Genomic DNA, 24,494 nt, shown 5'->3' on the forward strand with positions numbered 1-24,494 from the left:
GTTGGTGTGATGCATTTGTAAAGGTGGGGAGAGGGGGATGTGCCTAGGGGGAAAGCCTCACAGGCTGGCCACAGAACATTAGGACAGTCTGATCTGGTCTCACAGATCCCATGTTCCTAGCCTGACACTGAGCTTCCATCAGCAAGCAGACATTCAGGTCCTTCAACAGAAGTTAATCCCCTTCTACCTTCCTAATATGTAGGGGTGAAAGTCCAGCAGAGTCGAGCTGGAAAGCACAAACAGGGATGAAAACAACCAGTTTGCATACTGATCTTTGTATAATGACGCCCCCACCCTCACAGCTCACTCTTCCCCAAATAAAGACACATTGTTCAATGGCATGTTGAAAAGACGTGCTCGTCATTCTTAATAAACAACTAGAGTAAGAATACATAAGAGAAACAGGGTGGTATCTTTATATGATACACAAGTGTATGTTACAAGAATTCCATCAGGCACAGGAGCCTCAAGGTTTAAGGCCTCAACGTCAGGCCAAAAAAGAAGAGTGTGGTAAAGTTTGTACTTTTAACATCTAAAAATGTCACTTAAAGGTCTGAATAGAAATCGTTGGTTTGTGGTTGGTTTGTTTGTATTTTTTTTTTTTTTTATAAATCACAATTGCAGTTCACTCTCTCCTCTTCCTTCCAAGATAACAGCAAATTAACGTCCAAGCACAAGAAAAGATGCCTGCCTCTCCTCCACTGGCTGAGCAGGTCCATCCATCATTCTGTGCCCTCTAGGCTGCACGTGCTCCAGGGAGACAACGGCCCCAGCCATCCAGACCAATCCTGTAGTTCATGTTTTCTACATCATAAAAAAACCAGAGTCAACCAGCAGCTTTCCACAGCTCCCAGCTTGCAGGGGATATGCAGCCTCCAATGGTTCCAACAGTTTGGTGTGTTGGGTAGGATACACAATGGGTAGGTTTTCCTTTAGATTCTTTTAAAGAGAAGAAGCCTAAAAGGGCTTCATAACTACACCAATAAAAAACCAAAAACTTAGGCATCTCCTTTAGTGTAAAAGTCTGTACAATTTATCTTTGCTTGTCCCTCCCCTGTTACCCATCCCACCCCTTCTGAGCCAAGAAGGATGCCTTAGTGCATGGTGCTGGCATTAGCCACGATAGCTTCCTGAATCTCTCGTATCACCAGGATCCGGGTGAGCATCTGCTCCATCTGCTCTCTGCTGATCGGCTGGATGGAATACCAGATAGGGCTGTTGGGGGCCACCACTGGCTCCGGTGTCAAGTAAAACGTGTCATTCCGGCCTTTCACACTCTGGGGGCTGTATGAGGAAGATCAGAAATAACCAGACTAACAGAATGTCCTGGAAGGGAGAGACCACCACTGTCCTCATCCCAGGTTCCACAAATCCCCACAGTGAACATCTGGCTGATGAGACAAAAGTACGGAGTTGTATCTAGGGGCAGCTGTGGTCCCAGAGTTTTTAGGCCATGCCAAGGTTAAAAAGCCATGGTGACAACTACGGGAAAGTAACTTATTTCACACTCCAAGTATAACACACACGGCTTCAGGGGCCTTTCAGAGCGAAGCAAAGATGGGGTATTTTTGCATCCAGGCTAGCTGCAGACCCATCTATGCAGAGAAACATTTACATTAATTATCCGAATCATAATTTAGAGGCAAGTCCTTTGAGGCTCCCCCCAGTCTCCATAGCAAGTCCTCAATTTTGTTCAGAAGCTGATTTGAATAGAGTCCTAATCTCAAGCATGGATTCTTCCAGATGACTTGCCTGCAAGTCACTGGCAGATCAGCAAGCTCGTGCTGACACCTCTGGAATGAGTATGAGATTAAGAGCAGCCAGTTCACAAATCAGGATTTGTCTCTTAAATACCACAGAATTGCAACTCATGTGCCATCAGAGCAAATCCCACCCCCGTCATGTCAATGCCCCTCCCCATTTAAGAAAATTTATGTAAACGCAGGAACTGCGCCAACAATAAAACGCAGCTCTGAAAACTAGGCCAGCCACAAGATGCAGCTTAACAGTCACAGGAGACAAGCAACCATACACATGTACAAAAGCTCTCACCATTTGAAGAGGTAGAAGTCATATAGCTTTATCGGACACCTCAGGGGGTTCTCTGGGTTCTCAGTTTGCTCTGCGTACATGTCATCTGTAACTACAAACCAGCCCCCCAGAAGCCTGTCAGACACTGTGTAAGTACAGCAAACTGAGCAGTGCTATACAGACTCAGCACTCCGAAGCACCTCGTGACCACACAAGAGTTGGCAAGAGACCTATGGCTGTTCTAGGGCAGAAGCATCTGGTTATAAATGCTTAAAACTTTTTATGGAGGGTTTGCTCTATCCCAAGGCTACTGAAGATCACAACTCATCCATACCTTTTTTCCCATTTCTCCTCCACCTGGACCCAAAACGAGAGAAATCTTACTGCTGAGCCTGCAATGCCTCAGCTGAATTCCTGACCACGTGCTTTTAAGAAAACAGACTGTACTTACATACAGATTCTATATGGGTTCACGTGAGTCAAGATGAGAAAAGCCCTCCCAAAGAAGTTTCTCTTTCGGTTCATAAGTACTTACACCCAACAGCCCCTTTGCCCATAAAAACCAGAAGTAACAAAAAAGTTATCCTTAGCTCTTGATGAGTCCTAATATGCCTCTGGCAACATATGTTCCCAGGCTCATTATTAGAAGGTACTATGCTTGCTCAAACAGAACGCACAGAAAACTCATCCTACTAGACTGGAGGTAATTGACAGAGCCTTGGGTTCTCACGGCCCTAACTGCAGACGTCTCCAGGTTCAACCACTTCCTTTAAGCCCAATAAGTAAATATTCCCAAAGAAAACTTCCAGACACTACCTTTCTGTCCTGTCTGGTGTATGCCACCAGGAGCCTTCAGATAGCGGATACTCGTGCTTTTGTCCTTGGGGTTAGAAGGGTTCTTCTTGGTCTGCCTCAACACCTTGGAGAAGGCCAGCTTCATGTGCTGGTCTACTGTTTTCAACAGGAAGTACCTGAGCAGCAAGAGAACACAGGACATTCAGAGGCAAGTAAAGAATACAGTCACAACAGCGGGGTAGTTATCTTTATTCATCGTGAGCTGGCTGAAGCTCAAACCAGCACAGAGTTAAAGACTGTTCCCGCAGCAAAGCATGCAACAGCCACCGCCACAAGTTCAATTTCCCCTCTGCTTGCTCATTTCCTTGTTCAATTGCATCTTCTTTGCCTGTCAGGGCTGCAAGAGGGCTCCAAATTCCATGATTTTGCACTAATCCAATACAGCAGTTTCCTACCAACCCTGTCAAGGTGTTTGATGTTCTTTTATTTCCCGAGATTCCTAAAGACCCGAGTACTTACTTTGTATTAAAAAACATCAGTGTAGTGAGCAAGGTGGAAGGGGAGTGAGCTCCTAGCTGCTTACACTCCCACAGCATCTCTTCTGTTACATGACTGGAGAGGACATAACCTGCAATAATCAGAAGTCAGCATCATGCCAGAAAACAGTCATAGTGGGAGCATAGGCAGCATTTTATAGCCTGTAAGTATTGGAGAACACAGAAATCTGATGGAAAGGTGGAGGAGGAGATCCTCACTAACGTCAAGATTCACTACTGTGCAAATAACTTTTTTAATAGCAGGTACATTTAGGAAACACTTGTATACATACGTCAACCTCTAGTTGTTGAGAGTATGCTTCTGCAATATGCCTATACATCCCAGCCCAGAGAGAAATAAATATGCACTTAAACAGCTTTTAATTAATGGCTCAACTCCAATGCAGATGCTCCTAATCCAATAATATGTGAGAGCAGGCAGGCCAGTGTAACAAATCAGCTCTTGGCCCTGTGCGCAGCTTTAATCAGCACACAGTGCCAAGTGATGTATTTGGACACATGAGTAATCCTTTGATTCTCAGATATTTTTTTCCTTTGTGTAGAAGAGAAATACTATACTCCAAATACAGAGATAAACAGAAAAACAGACAGCAGTATGAACTCCAGGGCTTGTGGAATGATGAAGCACAGATCAAACAGCCAGAATGAAAACAAAAGCATTCCAAAACTCACAGTGCTACTTAGCCATCTAGCCTGTAACATCAGCTACTTTTCTGAACACAAGCAATAGCTTCTTCCCTGACATCTAATCAGATCAAAGGGAACGAAGTAATGAGAAACCAGGTTTCCGTGCTCTGAAAAATGCTGTTCTTAATCTAGTTCCCATACACAACTATGTCAAAAAACTGTCTCTTCTGGAACTGCTCCCCATACTCCTATTGCCATCATCTTCTAAGCAGCGGGCTGAGCTGCATTTGATTGCAGCGTTCAAGGCTCCGATCATGCATTGTTGTTTGGTTTTTTCTTTGACACTGACTTGGTCCTGCAGACCATATCCATCTGGCTACATGGCAACATGACAGTGTTGTATTATCTCCCAAAGTAATAATACATACTAGAGGCAAGATATATTAGTACTTCAGATGAGGAAGCTTGATTCAGATCAAGGATCAGTTGGCTTCCAGGTAAGCCGATCTCATGACACTACAAAGTCCCAACAATCTGCCTTCTAATGGGTGACAAATAATAGAACAGTGCTTAAACAAAAGTTCTTACCAAGAGGGGAAACACGGGGCTGTACGTCCTTCAGAACTTCATGCAGCCATTCAGTGAACCGAATATAGTAGAGATCTGAGAAGATGTCATCTACTCGGCCATTTTCAAAGAGATACTGTAAGAGATTTGCAACACAGTCCAGTACAGTGGTAATGAGCATATTCCTCAGACAAGACCTTATACTAAGAGCCCACATACCTGGTTAGTCAAGCATTTTAGAGCATAGCACTGAAAGCTAATACATTCTACTTAGAAGAGTGAGAACCCTTGCACCAAGGCCAGTACAAGGTTTGTAATCTCAAGTTACTACCACGGGAATGCTAAGATAGATAGAAAGTCTTAGAAAGCAAGGCTGGTTGGATTTCACCTTTTATTTCAGGTGTGTTCACTGCAAGTTATTTCACATGACTGTCTTTTGGACACTACTTTTTCAGGTTAAGGAGATGCTCAATTTTCCTATCAGAATTTAGCTCTGTTCCTGCAGCTTCTCCAGAAAGCACATTAACACTAGCAGCTTAGACTTCCCACACCACACAAAGCTAAGTTCTTGCCTGTTGAAGCTTCAACTACATCAAGTTTTGACATTAACAACTTCCTCAAACATCATCCAACCCTCCTGCCCCCATCAAAAAAACTAAAATGATTTATTAATCTCATCTTGATACTGAACTCAGTTATTAACAATTCTTCACAAACTTAACTCAGTAAGTGAAAACGCTGCTGTACACTCATTACATTTCATCTGGTTTTTAAGTGTTTTTTTAAAGCCAAGAGACTTCTTTCTTACGAAATTGTTGGGAAGCTTAATAGAAGCCACAGTCTCCAGTTTCATAACAGACAATCTTCCCTATACATGCTGACAACATGCACAGCTCTGCTGCACATATAGCTGTCACCCCCCTACCTTCTGAATACACAGGAAGATATAGTAGAGCACATCTGGATCGTAGGGTTCACCATCACCATTCCGAGCTTCTCGTGTCATTAAGCATAGACCATAATTCAGCTCAGCCACAGCTGAAGAGATGAGATCTTCCTGGAACCTCAGCAGCTGACGTCCTGGAAAAACAAGACAAAGCCGTATTATTTCCCAATCTTTCAGGAATGATTTCCCACATCTCCAGCTTTGCGTACTACCTCATTCTCCCAGTATAATACAGAAAGCTGAAATAAATCAAGATCGTAGGTTGTCAGATCTACTAAAAGAAAACAGGCAAGAATCCGAAAGGAAGATTCTCTGCCCTGCAACTGCATGCCTATTGCCTTTTTTACCACATCCACAATGAAATGCTGCCCTGCAGCAATAGGAAAACAGCAACTCCATGACTGCTCTATCGGCTCGGTGCGTTCACAGCCATTTTGTTTGTCCATGCACTAGCCATACAGTGCCCTATTCCACTGCTACCAGCCTAGGTGCTCAAGTTGGCTCAGCAGAGAGCTAATACCTCCCCTGGAACATGTCCTGTGGGGAGTATACAATTATTAGTACTGCAGAGTAAATCAAAATTTAAAAACAAATCACTGATGAAATGAATTTTCCAGAGTAGTAAAGAGCTATCATTTTAGTCATTCCTAATCCTACTTGAAAGGAAAGAAAGGCCGTGTTGTCATGACACATACTTCCAATAGGTGCTAGCCTATTTTGGGCTTCTTTTTCCAGCTCTGCATTCTTGGTCTGTGCCCAGCTCTTCCATACTTCAAGCCCTTCTTCTGGCTTCAGAGAGTTTGGAAGCAGAAGTTCAGGTGAAGTCTGTGGCTGCGGCTGTGGTTCAACTTCAGCAACCTGAACAGTTTGAGCCTATGAAAGAAAACATTTCAGTTTATACACGCACTTCAATATGCAACAGTTCAAAAGTGTCAAAAAGACAAAAAACAAGTAATGCTGCAATACCTCTAGCCCCAGGTTATCAGCCTTCTGCAACACTCCTCTCTAACAAGAAATAAATCCAAAGAACGCAGCTTTTGCTGTCTAACCTGAATTGCTGCTCATTTAAGATTGTTAAGTCTCTCCAATAACACTTAGTTTGAACAGACGTATCTATAACCCCTTCAGCAAATCCACACAGCTTGCAGTTTGATGCATTTAGCAGTCCTGCAGAACATCATAGGAGATTTAACAGCCACGAGCCACTCTTGCTGCAATACCATTAAGAAGCTAGCTGGCAGGTTCAAAGGCAAGGATCTTCATAGGGCTAAAGTCCTCTCATCAAGAGATTTCTGGTTTCCCCTCAAACACCGAAATAGATCACTATCGATTCTGAAGCCCTATTCACTCCAATGCATTTTTCTTGGCTTCAATTTACTAGTCGCAGAACCACCACTAAACTCCATCTACAACTAAAAGAATGGCCCAAGGCCCCTCTCAGACTCAGGAGCCAGACAGACTGGAAGTATACTTCGCAGCAGGACCTTAAGTCACCAAGAATTACTACCTCAAACTTATCATACAGGCAACAGATGGCACCTATCCAGAAAGAGCAGCGAGCCCTCCAGCTGCGCTCACTCTGCATTCTTCACTACCGTCTTCTCAATCCTATGCCACAGAAAGTCTCATGGCTACCCCAATTAAGGAGATTAACTTGAACCTCTGCAGCTCTTAGTCAAATTCTCATTTGCACCCTGAACGTTACAGAGATAGCGATTCTTACATCAAAACAGTTCTACTTTCTCCTTCTTAAGAGCCAGCCCAAAAGGCACAGCTTTGTTATAATGAAGTTAACTTTTCCTTTGATACTGACAAGTGTCAATCAGTGAAAGTTGCTCTGACAGTACTACAGACCACGATGCAAATGGCAGAGACTTTAGTAATACCTGTACCTTACTAAGCTGAAGAGGCAAAGCCTGCAAAGTCAGCCTCAGACTGGAGCTTTCTGACTGCCTCTGGCTGGTTTTTCTTTTCACATCAGCTCTTAATAGCTCTTTGCTTATCAGCCCCTTCGTTGCCAGCAGCATCTACCACAGCTGCAGAGGGAGACTATGACAAAGAGCCCAGCTTTTATCTATGCAGATGGTGACAAAGTTTAAGCTGTCAAGCAAGCCTCTGCCTTTAAGAGGACAGGAGTCCAAGGGTGAACTGACACCTTGCTTGTCTTTGTAGAAGCTAGGACTGGGCTTCCACTCTCCTCCAGAGTGCTGCCCCATTACACTCCAGAGAGCAGAAAGCTTTCCAGAGCCAGCTAGCACTCTCAGCCCTATCTAAGGGGCAATCTTCTGCCCTGACCTCGCAAACACCTTGTCCAGTGTGAAGGCAGGCACACAGGCTGGAGTTGGTTTGCTGAGCTGGCAGTTGTTTCTTAATGGACTTACATTTTTCACAAGTAAAGTAACTGCAACTTGCCCAGACCCCACAACAGCACAATGCCAGAGGACAGTGTGGGGCAAGCAGACAAATTCCTTCTCAGTCTCACAGTTGTGAGAGGAACAACACCCAGAAGTTTGATGTTCACCTATAGTAGCTTTATTGCCCTTTAACAGGAAGAATGCATCCCTCTTGAACCTGCTTCTATTTAGGGGTTTATGCAACACCCAGTACTCCAGAGAACTGGGATCAAAAAACTAATGCCCAAGAACTGCAGATCACTGTGCACAGGAATACACAGCATTAGTAGAAGCTTTACAAGTAACTGTCAAGGAAATTATGGAGCTAATATCTCAGGAAGGATCCCAAGAATGTGGCTCATGCTCTTAAAAGACCCTAGAATAAGTCTAAAAATCCTGTTTAGCAGAAAGGCAAAAAGTTCTATCAACTCAAATTTGTTCAAGCAGCTGAAAGCAATGAAGTGATCTCTGAAGTACCAATACGGGGAAAAGATGAGCTAAAGAATGCTCTTTGAACATGACAAAACAAAAAAACCCAACCCTAATGAAACAAAATGCCATGCATTACAAGACCTGTAAGCTGTAGCTTAAAGTACAGATTTATAAAAGAGGGCATCCAGCACCTGAAAATTATCTAGAGACATAGGGAACCCTTTAATCCTTTTCAGGAGGCCTTGGTGGGCTATAGCCCACAATTAACTCAGAAACAATCAGACACGACTACACAAAGTAATCCTCCTTGTCTCAGTGCTTACTGATGAAGTAGAGGGCATATATGCCTTTATAGGGCATATACGCCTTTATAAAGGAAACAGTGTTATTTATAAACTGGAAAGAATTTATAACAACATTTATGCTAGCAGACTTGGATATTTCTGCCCTCATTCCATTCAGCAAAAACAGGCTCTGACAGATCAATCACCTTCCACTTTCTGGTAACAGAAGATAAATTACATCCATTTGCACATATGAGAGGCCATTAACAGCCCTAGTTATTCAAGTTTTATAAGCCAATTCAAAATAATCTATAGCTCACAGTTAGCAACAAAGCCTTTAAAAAAACAGCAACAAATTCAGCTGCCGTATTTGCCAAGCATGATGAAGAGATGCTTACTTGCCACTGCTCAGTACTGTGCTCTTACACACCAGGCATTTACCAGGAGCAGGACACAGTGTTACAGACCTGATCCCTGAAGTCTGCTCACAACTAGTCAGATTTCAGTACTTTACTGGATCTGCTGTGGACTCCATGTGCCACGTAACACAAAGTAACTGATGACTAGATGACTGGCATATTTGCACACCTTACTTCGCTGCAGTCATCCCTGCCTGTCCACTACAACACCAGAGCAGCTCAGGAGAAGACTGCAGACCTTGGAATACCTGCTATGAAAAAGCCAGCGATGAGCATGTATCTATTAATTTACACTACAACGATCAAGAACATTTTCTTTTGGGAAGTTTTGAATCCTGTAAGTATGTACCAACATTAACACATGACAGTTCTACACCTATCAGGAGTCAAATGCCCCACATCATGCCCAGGCTACTGGGACAGATTCATCTCTGCTTCCTGAATACCAGCTGTCTGCTGACACCCTCTCTCCACAACATTTGCAAATTGTTAATAAAGACTGAGACAAAGAGCAGTTTTAACTTACTGAGCAAGTGACTTGTAGCTGCTGCTGCTGCTGCCCCTGCTCCTGGGGTGTGGGCTGCTGCTGTTGCTGCTGCGGGTCCCATATGTGCACTGTCTGTGCTGTGTTCTGGTATGTCCCTGCCACAGCCTGCACTGCCACTGGAATGTGGATGTTGCCATTCATAAACTGCGCTGGAAAGAGCGAATTAGCAAGAGTCTGCACCACTTCCTCGTGAGAGTTCTTCACTACTGAAGTACTTCCCACCATCTTATCCTTGTCGTCTTCCAGCTTCACGGTAGCCAGTGTTGTTGGCGAGCCACTGACGTGGACGGCATTGTAGGCCTCCTGAGGGATGGCGATGTGGGTTATGTTTTGCTGCTGAAGGTCACCACGTGGTTGGGCAGAATAAACAGGGATGGTCCAAGTCTCTCCAGTGGGGCTAGTAATGGTCCCAGTGGCACTGTACAGGTGGGCACTGTCCACTGTCAACAAGTCTGGCCTTAAAGAGACATAACTTTGCTGCTGGCCCTGAGGAATGGCCAGCACTGTGGCAACTGGCTGCCCTGAAATAGCATACGATACAGTAATAGGCATATCCACTTTACGTTTCTTCACTGGCTGAAGGACACTAGCAGTGCTGATCCGCCGCTCACCCTCTCGTGGGGAGCCTTGTTGAGAAGGTGGAGGTGATAGTGCCCCAACTGTCTGGATCTGTATCTGCTGGCCACCAGTAATGGCCTGTCCTGCCACAAGCTGGGCCTGGATCTGCTGGTGTTGTATGTGCTCCTCCTGGATCTCTGCAGCCTGGATCTGCTGGGCAGTCTGCACATGCTGCACTTGGATTTGAGCTGCCTGCAGCTGAGACGGGCTGGGGCTCTGAAGAGACTGACTCTGTATTGTCTGAGACGCCTGCTGCTGCGCCTGGCCTTGGATCTGCACTTGGACCTGTATTGGTTGCTCTGAAGCCTGATGGACAGTGAGCTGTGGAGAGAGCTGCTGGGCGGAGACCTGCTGCGGTGACTGCTGGACCTGGACCTGAACCTGCAATGACACCAATTCAGCGGTTAAGAGATCAGCAAGCACCAGCAATTCAGCAGGGGGGGCCACCAACAGAGATGGTCCATCACTGGAGGTCTATACTTCAGGTCTTTTATGCTCAGTTTTATGATTCCATATATTAATCCATTAGTAAAGATCTCGGGAAAATGAAACCAAGTTACTCCAGAAGTGCTTGGTTGGTAACAGCAATATGGTAGATGATGTCTTTGCTCAGCATTACACATGACCACACTTCCCAGCACAGACAGAACAGCATGAGAGCTGCATCTTCATCCTCAAAGCTCTGTGGGCTCCAGCCAACAGAATGCAACCTTGGAAGCCAAAAGGGTCTTCAGAGCTATGTGCATTACTAAAATGTTATTTCAGCACAGGCCTTGTAAATGGCAAGACTTTAAGGTCACACACATTGTAACACCAAATTTATCTTGCCAAAAAATGCAGGAGCTTGCCTCATTTCTTACTATGCTCTGAAGATTGTTTTACTGCTTCCAACCCCAGTCCCCCAAAATGGTCACAGGATCACTTGCCAGTGACAGGCATCAAGAAATATGGGTAAGCTGAAATCAGCACTTGGATCTTTCCGCATAAAGCGCAGAAATATTATTTTGCAACCAATAGCTAACAGTAATGCTACACAAGCAGGTGTCAACACAGAAAGTTGCAAGTCCAACCTGAATCTCTGTCATGCACTAAGAGGCAACACTGTAGCATTTATTTTTTAAACTTCAAAGAAATACTTCTGGCAGTGACAATTAAACCCAATTTTTTTTCATTATTTACATATTCCATTTAATTCCATTTATTGTCCAAATTACTCCATTGTATTTTCTAGCTCATGCACTTACACAATGCTGAAAGACATGGACAAAATATGTTAAGACTTGGATCCAAACACAGTTCCTGTTAGACTTAGGGGGGGGAAAAAAAAAAAAAAAAAAAATCACACCCTTTCACACCAATGCTTATTTGCTCAGGGTCTGTCTTGCTATCTAGCAGGAGTCCAGGAGTAGACTTAAAGCTAGGAGTCAGAGGTAGCCCCCAAAACAAAGTTCAGGTCTTGACAACTTCACATTCCCAGCGTCAAGCCCAGCCCCACTGGTATCTTCACTCCAAAGGCACCAAGCGAGGTCTGCTCTCCTCATCCAGACTCTACCACTTTGTTCCCCATGTTCATACAGTCACTGTGTTGCATTTGCCTTGTCCTAGAAATGATATCCCAGGTTGCCTTGATCATCTGCTTCTCCAGGCTTCCTTAAGGGAGGCTGTATCTTAAGGGAGGGAATTAACTACTCAACCATTCCTTTGAAATCCAGCTGAGAGATGCAGAGCTTTATTAGTGGCACCTATGAGGGCCACATGAAGTTTGAAGCCAACACAGATTTATTTAGTTGAAAAACTATGACTTCCCACTCACGCTCCCTGACGCTCTTCTACCTCACTTTCTGGAGTCAGCCAAGCTAACGTAACATTTGCACGGAGATGTCACACCAACCAGCCTGACACTACCAGACAGAGCTACCACACAGGTTTGCATTGTGCAGATACACCAAATCTCATTTCCCAACATCACCTCTAAGAAGTTTTTAAAAATGTTGAGATTCATTTGTGGCCAATTAAGAGCTGCTAAGGAAAAAAGTAGGGTAGCAAAATGCACCACTTGCAGACCAGTTTTGTAAGTCACCTCCTGTTAAGAGCTAATTCCATTTCCAGGAAGAATAGGGAACTTTACAGGTTCCTGCTGGGAGCTATATGCAATATACTTTAATCCAGATGACGTGGAGTTTCTATCATTTCCTGCAAGGTAACAAGAAACATATGACCTTGTGCCAGCATGACAGTTTAAAACACTGCATCAATGAGTGATCTGATCAGGCAGTTAATTGAAAAAGATGAGGTCACCTATGGTATGCTTCTTCAGTTCTATTTGATACCTTTATCATACTGCCCTACAGCAGGAGCACTGCCTTGGGCAAATGGGCCCAAGTCCAGATCCCAGTCATGAGTTCAGTTTAAGAAAGCCAGTTTCAATTACACATCTAAGGCAAATATTTACCAAAATACCCAATTTGAAAAATCACTAATATAATCCTAGTATTAAAGTCCTTGTTCAAAAGATTACCTGCAAGGCAAAGGCCCAAGACTGGACAAACTAAAATGCATTAATTGCACTGATACATTTTCAGTTTCACACAACAAACATTTGCTTTATCTGCTAGGATTCAAAATCACATCACAGAAAAATGTAAACGCGTCATTTATCCTGTACGACTTCTGTGTGTTTTCAGAATCTGCACAGGTTGGCCAAGAACATCTTAAAAGCATCCCCACTTCTTTCCATTAATTTCACATTACAGTTCATGTTACTGCTGTAACATATACAAAGGATTTTTTTTTTTTTTTTTTGCTAGTCGTAAGAACTGAAAGTCCGCTCCTGTGCTGAAACAATTTTATCACTAAAGTGCAATTAGAAAGGTAATGGAATAGGTTTAAGCAAGTCATAGTCAGCAAAGGAGACATGGTCTAAGAGCAGACCTGACAAGACAGCACTTTCTTCCTTCAGCTTTTATCGAGTACTTCAGTTGGAAGTGACCTACAATGATCATCTAGTCCAACTGCCTGACCGCTTCAGGGCTGACCATAAACTAAAGCATGTTATTAAGGGCATTGTCCAAATGCCTCTTAAACACTGCCGGGCTTGGAGCATCAACCATCTCTCTAGGAAGCCCGTTCCAATGTTTGGCCTCCCTAAAGAAATACTTCCCAATGTCCACTCTAAACCTCCCCTGGCACAGCTTTGAACCATTAACCATTTTAGAGGCTGAGTCTACTGGCTCTAAAAGTCACAGGCAACTTCTATCACTTTCAGCAGATGAGCAATCACGACCTGGAGCCCTAGGATACTTCCCCAGGACTACACCCCAACCCCTACAACTAGGATGCCTTGCTACTGCTTTAGAGTTCACACAGTGTTACTGTTAACACACAAATAACGAGTCCAGACCTAAACAAGGTGAAGAAGTCAGACTCCAGAGTCACTGGAAGTACTCCATGCTGTGAACTGCAGACATCATGCTTCTGACTAGAAGCTGCTCCTATTTAAAAGGATACTGGAGCTCTACCTACCACAAATTATGGATCCCTTGTGAATTATTATCCATTTTTAACAACTGTATTTTGCAGTAGATCCCTCCCTACTTTCAAATAGGTTGTACCCAGGAGTGCTACAAGCACTCATTTCATATTTACGGACTGCAATCCAACCTAAGACCAGAGCTTCTTACACTGACCTCATTGCCCAACTTGCTGTCTGAGGAAAAAAAGGAGAAATAATTACACTAAACACCAGCAGTGGTTGTTTAAAAGACTCTGTACGAAGAGGAATGCTTTAAATTAACAGGCCAAGACAAACAGAGAGGACTTTAAATCTTCACCTTATGCTGAAGATTAAAGCAAAAACATGTTATGCTGGGAATTCCTGGGTTATACTGGTGCAAGAGGAACATGCCAAGTTACCAGTACTTAAAAACTGCATATTGCCAGAAGTTTGGATATAACAGCATGAAAATAATCACGAGCCAGAAGGCTACCATCACACGGAGAAATGCCTTTTTACCATAAAATAGCTAGAAGTTGGACGAAGTACTAGGTGACTACAGCATCAAAAACATTCATCAAAAGCCCTACATTGTAACAGGAGGGCAGAACTAAATTTTTAAGATTCCCTCATAGGAAATCTTCCGTCACATTAAGCTCAAAAACACATTATATCTAGAACTGAGCACATGCAAAGAGAAAATAAGAAACTCCAAGAGCATGAGAACAGCTGAAGCCTAGTTTCCAAAAGGTTTTTTTCCCTCATGGTTGACAGACTAACTCCAACAAACTTTCAAGCAGGATTCATAACATGTCTGCCCTCTGCAGATTCTCTGCCCCACAAGGAATCAGACTGCAGAACTGCAGCTCTGAAACAATTAAATTGAAAGAATTCCCAAGCAAAGAAAATCTCACTATGTGGACTGACAGGATTACCTAATATTTCCTAAAATCTAACTGCAAATGAGCATGCACACCAACTCTTGCCTACATGGATTTTTTGTATCTAGCTTGCCCTAGAGCACCTGAGAAGCTCTTAAATGCCTCTTTTCACAAAAACATCTTGGTTTCTGAACTTATGTTTACATTAGCAAGTTGTAGGACACATCAAGAGCAGACCTTCCTTCAGAGCAAGACTGAAGACCTGCTAACGCATACACACTATACGTTCCAGAAGACTATTTCAAACTTAGGTCTAGTCTTGCTCACTAGCCAAGCTAGACAAACACCTTGACAGAACAAAACTGCATCTTATGGCTTAGTTTCATCTGAAGGGAATCTCAAGTGACAGACCCCAAACCTACAAGAGGTAAGTGGGGGCAGGTCACAAACTTGCTGCATAAAGTATGCTCCAAATCTCCCCTGTTAGTAATGTAGGTGCACCTCAAACTTCCACGCCTGAGCAAGCCGACAGAAGTCAAACACTTTGACAAAAAGTTAGTGAGACTAGGACAAGAGCAATCCATAATTATTTTTTAACCCAATTTAAGGAAAGATGGCTTAAAATACACTATCCTCAACAACAGCTAAAGCAACTCCAGTACTGAAAACCAACACTGTAGTAAGAAGTCCCTTCTTTATGCCAGAAAGCGTACATACAAGTACAAAACAGATCTGCAGTTCAGAGTAGGTGAAAAGACTGATCACTGAATTAGCAGGAAGTGTTGGAACTTGTTATTCAACTACTTTACAGGAAGTCCTTTGCTATCTAAGTAAACAACATCTAAGGGGAGTGCACAAGTCAGGTCTTCAGAACAACTGCCAGACAGATTCTCACTCCAGGTTTCTCCTCTGCTCATTCATCAATATCAGAGAGAATTCCACAGGCCACATTAGCCCCTGCACGCATTTGAACAGTTACAATATCAAGATTATGTTGTCAAGCTTTACACCGGGCAGAATTTAGGCCCAAGGCAGTTAAAACACGTGAACCACAGAAAACAAAACAGCTTAACTCTCAAAGAGGAGCCTACTTCCATATAGTGGTACCTTGGAAAAACCACTCAACTATAACCATTCTTTGAAGTGGCACACTCCGTGATAGCAAATGCTAATTAATACTAGCTGCTATGCTACTATGGTACTAGGATGCTTTTCAAAGGTAAGTGAATGGCAGCCCTACCTTCAGACTAAACTTCAAAACCAAGACTGGGGCAGGGGGAAGCTGCATCCATCAGAAGTGAAGGGAAGATATATTCTGTGCAGAGCCAGAGATAAGATTTTCTTCTGAGCAACTTACAGGCACCTTTCCCTGCCTTGTGTCATTAATAATGTCCAGCTTCCTATAATGGTCTGAAGTTATAAAACAGATTGGGGGACAACTGAAAAAGCTGAACAATGAACACAAGGAACTGAGCAATTAGACAAGCACAAGCCTTACCGAAAGACATTTTACACAGGCATTTAATCATTTCCCATGCTGTTCTGCAATCTTGCTCACCTGTAGCATCCTCCCCGTAAGCCCTGTCCAAGAAGCTCTTGCCACTTGGCCATCAGGCTCTGTCTTAAGAAAAAGCTGAAACTGAGATCTTCCCCACATGCACTGTATGTATCCTAAGCAAAGATTCCTCCTGTCCTCTGCTATTTGGTTTAATTTTCTTGTGACAGAGGTGCAAAAGCTTCACTGACCTCTGCAGAAATACCATACTTGCTGGGCAAGTCAGTGCTAACACCTCTTCTCACTAGCAACATCAATTCGACAGCCTCAATGCACAAGACCCACTAGCAACAATCTTGCCAAAAGCAGAGCTGATAAAACTCTCGCCTGACTACAGCGAAACACAGCCCTTTCCAGCCACGCCCTGATGCAGCACAGGGTATGACAACTTGACATACTAAACTCTTTCCTGAGATTGCCAATGGCACCGCTGTAATACCGGGCACAGAAGGAGCTCCAAGACACTACTTGTACTGTAGCACTGACTAGTATGTAACCCAACAGTGGCATCCACTCAGCCTTTAAAATAAACATTTGGCAACAGTTTGTTGAACCTTTTAGGCAAGAAAACCCTAAGGTGGCAGCTTCTAACAGGAAATTTATTTTGCCAGGATAAATAAAAGCAGCAAGCAGTTGCACACTGCCTTTGGCTGTTCACAGCAAGTAAAATCTAGGATGAAACCTGAGCACTGTCTATCTTTATGATCGTACGTTGTCATCAGCACTTGCAACCATGAGGTCATCTGACTGGTCGTATTATTAGTCACCTTCACACCACTGTCACACTGCCAGACATAAGCATAGTCATTCAAAGAGTCTTCCACTGATTTGCAACTGGATTAGCAAGAACTAAACAGATTATCAAGTCAAGTACTGGGATGACAAAAGCTTGATCAAAAGCTAAGAGGCTGCAGCTGATGACCAAAATGTTTCATAATAGAACAGAAGTAGTAGTTTAGCAAAGTGAGCCAGCTGGATCTGGTGCACTGCTCTAGTGGAACACTGCCACACACCAAGTCACAACAAAATTCAGCTTTGTTCAGATGCTGTGCTCTGCTACTGCTGCCACAGTGACAGCCCTAAGACAAGGAAACACTAAATCATAGGCTTAACATAAATCATGTCTCCATAAGAAACCCTGAAAGACAGGAAAACACTCTTGCAAAGGGGTAAAGACAGTCCTCCACCCCACCCTTGCAAAAAAACTTCATTCTGATCTAGCTGCTCAAATACATGCGAAATCAGTTATACTGCTGATGCACAAAAGCTGCAGCCATAGCTAGCACTAGAGGTACCACTGAAGTGTTCTGGGGGTTTGTAACATCCTGAAGTGAGCAGCAGGGTAAGCAACACAAACACTAATTATGATCTGTACTGACAGAGGTGAAAGCAGGTTAAAGCAGTCACATCAAAAATAAGGGGGAGACAGCAGACAACATTCTTTATGGAAGTTGCTGAAACTTGACTTTCAACAGATATTTTTCATATTCAGGGTGCGGGCCATTTAGTTTAAAAAACAGGAACAGGTCTCTGGCAGCAACTCTATGGTTATTTTCAAGAAGGTCAGGAGATTACTTTTCTATGAAGCATATGATACATGACCTTCCTCCCCATCTCTGTTACTAGAAGACTTGCAAGGGTCAAGCCTGAACTTTGAGCAGTCCTGAAAGGAGGCAACAGCAAAAGTAAAAAAAAAAAAAAAAATTCCTTCTGACTTTTACAATTGGTTTGGGGGTCTTCAAAGCTGAGGAGGCACTAAAAAAAGTCAACCTTCCTAGTTCTTCTACTGCAAAATGAAACTTCTCCCAGAAAACACGCTAGCTGGCAGAACCAAAACCACCCTTGATCGTTTTAATAGACTCACAGAGATCCAATTCGTGTCGGCAATACCAGAGACTATTCTTCAAAAGCCTTGCAACACATGTTACTGTAGAGCAACAGGTTACAGAAGTCCCAATTAAGCTTTCATTTACTCAACAGAGAGAGTAAATGGAGACAAGTTACCCAGTGAAAGAGGTAAGTTTGTCTTTGCTGTAGGATAAAAGCACACAGGTGAGCTGTCAGCACTAGTCTATTGCACTGCCGCAAGTTCACACTACCCTGTCTCCAGTCGTTTGTGTCTCCATCCCCTTATTTGTTGCAGAAGAGGAGAGCTCACAACTTTATATTCATGCTCAGAAAGCAGAAAGATTCACATCTGAAGTGCTTCAGAATTACAGCTGTAGACAGGAGATCAGCTGTTTGAAGACTTACCATAAGAAAGCCTTAGTAAATGCCCTGCCACCTGTAAACTCTTCAAATTACAGAATGTGTTTAAGGACCAAAGCAGTTATCCTAAAAGTTACATGTTTTGCATTTTTTTATCTCTGGTGCTCCTTCTACTGTGCAAAGGGATAATCTACCTTGACACAACATATGCACCTTTCAGAGTTCTCTCCTGGAAGGTATCTTCCCCTTGTTCATGTAAGATGACTCCCCTGCATTTCCCCCTCACTTAAATGCCCATTCAAGAATGACAACTTTTAGAATGTTCAAGCAACATCACTTAAAGATTATGGATTGCGTTTAAAAAAAAAAAAAAAAAAACACACTGATGGCAAGTTATATCCCACAGCCACCCTGAACAACCAGATAAAATAAGACCAGCAGAGGGTGGTGGTATTTATAGCATCTTCACACAGAGTGCAAGGCTTCAAGGAGTTGTGTACATGCCAGAACTGTCAACCATTTCTTCAATAGGTTACACCACTACATTGCTATGTATGCTAGCTACCCCTCCTACACCAGGGCTCAATGAAGGCACAGTCAAGAGAGAAATTTACTACCAAATTCCTTAAATGAAAGGGAAATAGTGCTGTTCCATATAAAGTTAATTGGCCCTGCTTCTTAAGCGCTTGCTTGTGGTTTCAAGTTAGACAGTAGCTGGCTCTGAACGTTACTCCACAGCTTAGCAAGTCACATACACACTTAGAGATGATTTAAGACACTTACCTGGACTTGCTGGGGTTGCTGAACCTGTATCTGCTGCTCTGGCTGAGTTTGCTGCTGGACACTGGTTGTCACAGGACAAGCAAGTTCAAGCAGAGACCCAGCCACCTCTGTGCTGTCTGTGTAAATGCAGTTGCCACCCTGCTGATACACCATTGTGGTGGTGGCTGTCTGCTGAAATTCCTGCAGAGCTTCTGGCCCCTTGGAAGCAAGGGAGTCCAGAAACTCCTTCATCCTGTGCTGGGGGATCGTTCGAGCCTTCACACGGATGTATTCTTCAAAGGAAATGGTGTTCTCCAGAGAATTATTCATATTGCAAGGTCCTCAGGGTTCCTTAAGGAAAGAGAAAGTAAAAGTCTTAACTACAGTACTCCTTTGACACAAAGATATTCCTAACTCCAGTAACTAATTTCTCATACCGAGTACTGTATGAAAACTAGCAAATATGCACAGCCAGATGCCCAATACAGATACTTTAGTTTTACAAGGCATCTTGTGCTACTACACGTTTCCCAGATTAACCCTCAGCAGCTCAGGGAAGTCTGAACGATAACCAGGTGTAACTGTGGCACTATTCAAAGAGCTCACTGCCATGTAAAGTCTTCTAGCCTTGTACTTCACCCAGACTAGGCAAGTCCCACAACAGAAAAAATCAAGTCATGGATTTCGTTTGTTTGCAGCATGCAGCATTAGTGAGAGAAGCTTAGAAATCAATATCTGTGGCCCTGCTTTGCAGCCACAGAGGTGGAAGAACCAAGCAGTATGTTCTATCAGGCTGTGTGGTTCTATTCTAGGCAGCTAATGGGAAGCACAACGGAAGAGCAACAGATGCAGCATTCAGCCCACTGCTATCAGGAGTAGGACAGCCTTATTGATTTGAACACAGCAAGCAAAAGGAGAGTGCTGGAATTGACAGATTCCTCAAACAGCAAACTACACACATGGAAAAGCAGAGCTCTGGAAATTACAAAGGCAACAGCAACATCAGTTCTTGATGTCCTTTTAATATAGGAAGACGTTAACATGAAACATGCCATGTTTGAAGACAAAAGGGAGACAGAAAAAGAAATCAAATGATCAGAGAGGAAGTGAGAGCAAGGGGGGGCAGGAGGAACCACCAACAAACAAAAAAAAAAGATGACTCCACCTGAAAACATTAGCAAGCTCTAGGGTATACTCTGACAGCATTCTTCTCTTATTGACTTATCTTGTTTAAACCCACAAATTGTTTTGCAGCGAATATACTGGTTGTTTCTAAGGCACTAATTAGTCTTGATAAAAGATAAACAGATTTGAGCTATAACACTACCAGATACCGAGATAGTTGTGAAAAGGTGCGAAACAGCACAGAATTAGAACTAGAAGAGGTGATTCAGTACTACTAGATCAAGCTGCGAAAAGGAGGAAAAAGGGACAAACATCACTGTATGTACATTACAACTGTAGTTCTAAAGAGACCAGGTACAAAAGCAGAGCCTTTTGTTTAATTTTACCATGACTTAACAAAGCAGAACCAAGACATTGCACATGGTTGAACATAAGATTGCAACAGTGTGGGAAATTGGGAGTTAGTTCTAGCCCCACAGTAAAGCCAAAGCGTATACCACAAGTCCAGCTCCAATTCCCACCAAAATCAGTGGGAGCTAGGGCAAATTCTAACAACACGTTACTGTGATGTGACAGCAGTCTAAACACACAGAAGTTTTTGTTTACACAGAGGAGGTTCATGGCTAGCACACTGGACCAGGCTCACAGGAGAAAGACCGAATGTCAAAGGTAAGTGGGAAACACACGAGGCAACTTGCACTGCATCTATAGTTTCTGGAGTTATTAAGCAACATTTGTTGCTGTACAAGATCACTACATAAAATGTTCTTAAAACATGCATCAATGTTTAGTAAAAAACACCAGCTAATAGTGCTCACTTCACTAATCCAGCAGCTCTGTAAAAACCATCATATTAGAGGCTCCTGTAGAGCCCACAGCTGGACAGAAAAACAATTCTCCTGCCTTTCAGAGATTCTGATCTGAGACATTTTCAAGCCAGCTCCTCATGATACAGCCAATAAGACTATTCACTTAGTTGCCTAGTGAGGTTTCCTCCAGAAGCCACCCAGAAGTACTCTACACGACACATTATTAACCCTTCCCCAGGTGACTGTACATTCAGGGTGAAACCAATAGAGCACAACCTTGCTAACGCATCCTCAGCGACTCACACAGGACACCAGGCATGCTCAAACACCTCTTGCATCTAATTGTAAGATGCTCCGTTACAAACTCTGAAGCTGGAAAACAGATTTTGAGCAATTAACTTGTACCCATTTTCTATTTGGAACTTGGAAATATTTGACTTCAGTACTACAGCAAGGTTTTCAGAAGAGCATTATCACTTTGCATGTCCACTCTGAGGTGCGCTAGCAGATACGGCTTTCAGAGAAAAGACTCTTCTGAGGAATAAGCTTCAAGGACACCATGCTGGGAACCCAGATGTGAGCACTACAGGTGCTCTTTGACAGCTAGCTGCTGCTGAATAGGGTGGGCTCACCTCTCAGTAAAGGTCCCATCTTCTTCCTTGCTCCTGCATGGGTACCTTATTATATTGTAACGACTTGGGGAATAACTATTTACCTTCTGTCAATCTCATCAAGGAAGAAAAGCAGGGAGGTCAGCAGAGCCACTGTTTTCAACAGCATCTGTTAGTCCTCACTTCTACTTTTGGAACTCTCAACTCTTCTGTCAAGAGCTGCTCACAGATATACCATGCTCCTGCATAGCAGAGACCAGAAGCTACCAGAAACCCAGACATGTAAGCAGCAGGCCCAAAGAGCAAGGAGATGTTCACCATCAAATCATCACCTGCCTCTTCAAATCCTCCGGAAGCAGAACAAACACAGCATTAATTTCCTAGATATAAATCCTCAACCCTGCTCAGCTGCTCCATCTTAATTAGTTCTGTTTAGCTTAAAAATCAAGCGCCTACTAGGTCAGTCTTCCCCTACCAGCAAATCTGTTTCTGTCACAAGCTGTCATAAGGAAACTCTCTTTTCCTCTCTTCTAGCATGTAACAATCTTCCTTCATGTTTGCTGGAAGTTACTACACTGAGAGCCACCAACACCTAAACCAGTGACACACTTCTCTGAGCCACTGCAGCATTTGGAAGTCCCAAGCATGGATCAGAACCCCACTGCACCATTTGGTGTTTGTTCCTGCTCTGGAAGAGCAGCAGGATCTTCCTTCAGTTTTCTCTACAGCTCTCCAACTCTGGCAATCAGAAAGGAGCTGGATTAAGTTTCTCCAAGAGTTGTTCCTGTCATTTTGAAAGCTGCTTAGGGTTAATATAAATAAAAGCACTGAACCGCTCAAAAACTGCACTTCACAAAACTCTACACAGCAGCAAAAGTACCAGGTCTAGACAAAGATTCAGGAAAGTAATGCCATACTCCCAGAGATTTTATTTATTAAAACTAAACCCATCTGCATTTATGACAGAAAACCTCTTCAAGGCTCAAATGTGCATTCAGCAGGCTTTTTTAGGGCAACATATAGAGCTCGCTGCTGCAGTTGCCACTTTTACTGTTAGTTATTATAACATACTGATTTACAAACACCACTTATCCTGTAGACACACATTAGAAACAGCGAACACCCATCCCCATAGATCTCAGCAGCATATTTTTAATACTGCATTTTTAAATATATATATAAAAAAGGAGCATCCAGGCAATAAGCTTTCTCTAATAAAGGGAGATAATTCCTCTCTGTTCAGCACAACTGCATTTTTTCCAGGAAATAAGTTCAAGAAACTCTTTGAAGATCATGAGCACATACGGTTAGTTCATAAAACTTAAGACTGAGGTTACTGAAAACACACACACAACTTGCAGCATGTGGACAATCTGGACTCACCAGTCACCATGTTGCATGTATTTCTGCTGCTCTTGTCCTGAGCTCTTAGACTTGTAACGTTCTGGAGAAGACAGAACAAAGAAGCCCTTTCCATCCCCAGTTTCTCTTTCTTTATTAAAGCCATTTTATTTTTTTATATATATATATATTCCATTAAGAAGGGGGGGAAAAAAATCGGGAAAGAAAAATATGATCATCTACGCAGCTAGCGGCTCCTACTGAAGAATTGCAAGATGCCCAATTGGTAACTATCCTATCCCTCAGCCTGATAAGTGTTAATAGGAACGAGTGTGTGAGCACATCTGTCACAGGGTGCAGAGCACTCGCACCGTGCGGTGACAGGCGCGGCACAGCCGGTGACACCGGAGTTACTGGCAGACAGAACTTAGAACAAGGCAGCAGCTGTGACCCTATCCAGAGATCCCCCCTGCTCCCCCCGCAGGTGCTCCCGGTCGAGCGGCCGCGGCCCGGCGCTGCCCCCGAGGCCCGGGAACGGCGGGAACGGCACAGCCCGCCCCGCCACCCAGCCCGGCCGGGACCAAGCTCCATATTTAGCCCCTGAGATCATCGGCCGCGGCTCGGCCTCTGCTCTCCCGAGCGGGGGGCGCGGAGCCCGCGGGGCTCCCTCCTGCGGCACGGCGGCCCCCGCCCGCCGCCAGCCCAGCGCCGCGCCGGGCGCTTCCCGCCGCCTTTGTTCCCCAGCGGGGCGGCCGGGCCCGGGCCCGCGGGAGGTGCCGTGCCGCGCCCCCCCCCCCCCCCCCCCGCCGCAGGAGCCATGTTGGGGGCTTCGCCGGGGACGGCGGCTGCCGAGGGCCGCGCCGCGCACAGGCCGCGCCTTCCGGTGCGCGCTGCCGCCGCCCGTGTGGGGAAGGGGCCGCCCCGCGGGGAAGGAGGAGGGGGAGGGGGGAGGCGGGGACGCGCCCGGTGCGGGGGGGGGGCGGAGGAGCAAAGAACAGGGGGGGCGCACACCACCCCCCCCCCGCGCGTACACGGCCCAGCTGCGCTCGTCCCCGCGGGCGGGCGGGCGCGCGCGCTCGCCAGGGCGGCCCCTCCCCCTCCCCGCCGGGCCCGCGCCGCCCCCGGAACCACCGCCGCCTCCCCCCGCGCCCGACGGGAGGCCCCGCCCGGCCCCGCCGCCGCCGCCGCGCACCCTCCCCGGCCAGGCGGCCCCGCTGCACCACGGCGTGGCCCGGCCCGGCCCTGCCTCACCCCGGCCCCGCTGCCGCCGTCGCCTCGCGCCGCCGCCGCCGCCTCGGCCCCGAGTCTTTTCCCCTCACAGCTCCCTGGGCGCCATCTTACATTCAACCCCCCGCAGCCAATCAGCGCATGGCCCCAGCCTCGCGAGAGCGAGGGCCCCAAGTCCCGCGAGAGCGCAGCGCCCCGGCCCGCCTCGCAGCTTAAAGGGGCCGCGCCCCGGAGGGGAGGGGAGGGGGCGGCCGCTGGGGGGCGCC

At 44.9% G+C, this 24,494-nt stretch overlaps 1 protein-coding gene across 3 annotated transcripts; it reads right to left on the minus strand.

Moving 5' to 3' along the window:
* Positions 1-341: 341 nt before the first annotated feature.
* Positions 342-24,377, minus strand: QRICH1 (glutamine rich 1). 3 transcript variants are annotated; one of them, XM_040593471.1, is made up of 11 exons: positions 24,343-24,377; positions 23,044-23,104; positions 19,137-19,466; positions 9,578-10,597; positions 6,219-6,396; positions 5,503-5,657; positions 4,599-4,713; positions 3,346-3,454; positions 2,848-3,002; positions 2,053-2,143; positions 342-1,284 (listed from the first exon to the last, which is right to left on the minus strand). In XM_040593471.1, exons 3-11 carry the CDS (start codon positions 19,443-19,445, stop codon positions 1,095-1,097), a joined length of 2,322 nt encoding a protein of 773 aa, XP_040449405.1. In that variant the 5' UTR covers positions 19,446-19,466; positions 23,044-23,104; positions 24,343-24,377; the 3' UTR covers positions 342-1,094. The 3 variants fall into 3 exon arrangements, with proteins under 3 accessions (XP_040449405.1, XP_040449402.1, XP_040449403.1); XM_040593468.1 differs by having other exon boundaries at positions 24,253-24,371; XM_040593469.1 differs by lacking the exon at positions 23,044-23,104 and having other exon boundaries at positions 24,253-24,374.
* Between the last annotated feature and the right edge of the window lie 117 nt (positions 24,378-24,494).

The sequence above is a fragment of the Falco naumanni genome, chromosome 4, assembly GCF_017639655.2.
Source record: "Falco naumanni isolate bFalNau1 chromosome 4, bFalNau1.pat, whole genome shotgun sequence".
Taxonomy (NCBI): domain Eukaryota; kingdom Metazoa; phylum Chordata; class Aves; order Falconiformes; family Falconidae; genus Falco; species Falco naumanni.

Coding starts and splice junctions, on each gene's coding strand:
- QRICH1 (XM_040593471.1), bottom strand. CDS start 19,445: ATGAATAATTCTCTGGAGAACACCATTTCCTTTGAAGAATACATCCGT. Junction 6,397..9,577: donor AGCTACAAGTCACTTGCTCA/GTAAGTTAAAAC, acceptor TTTCTTTCATAG/GCTCAAACTGTTCAGGTTGC. Junction 3,455..4,598: donor GCCCCGTGTTTCCCCTCTTG/GTAAGAACTTTT, acceptor TGATTATTGCAG/GTTATGTCCTCTCCAGTCAT.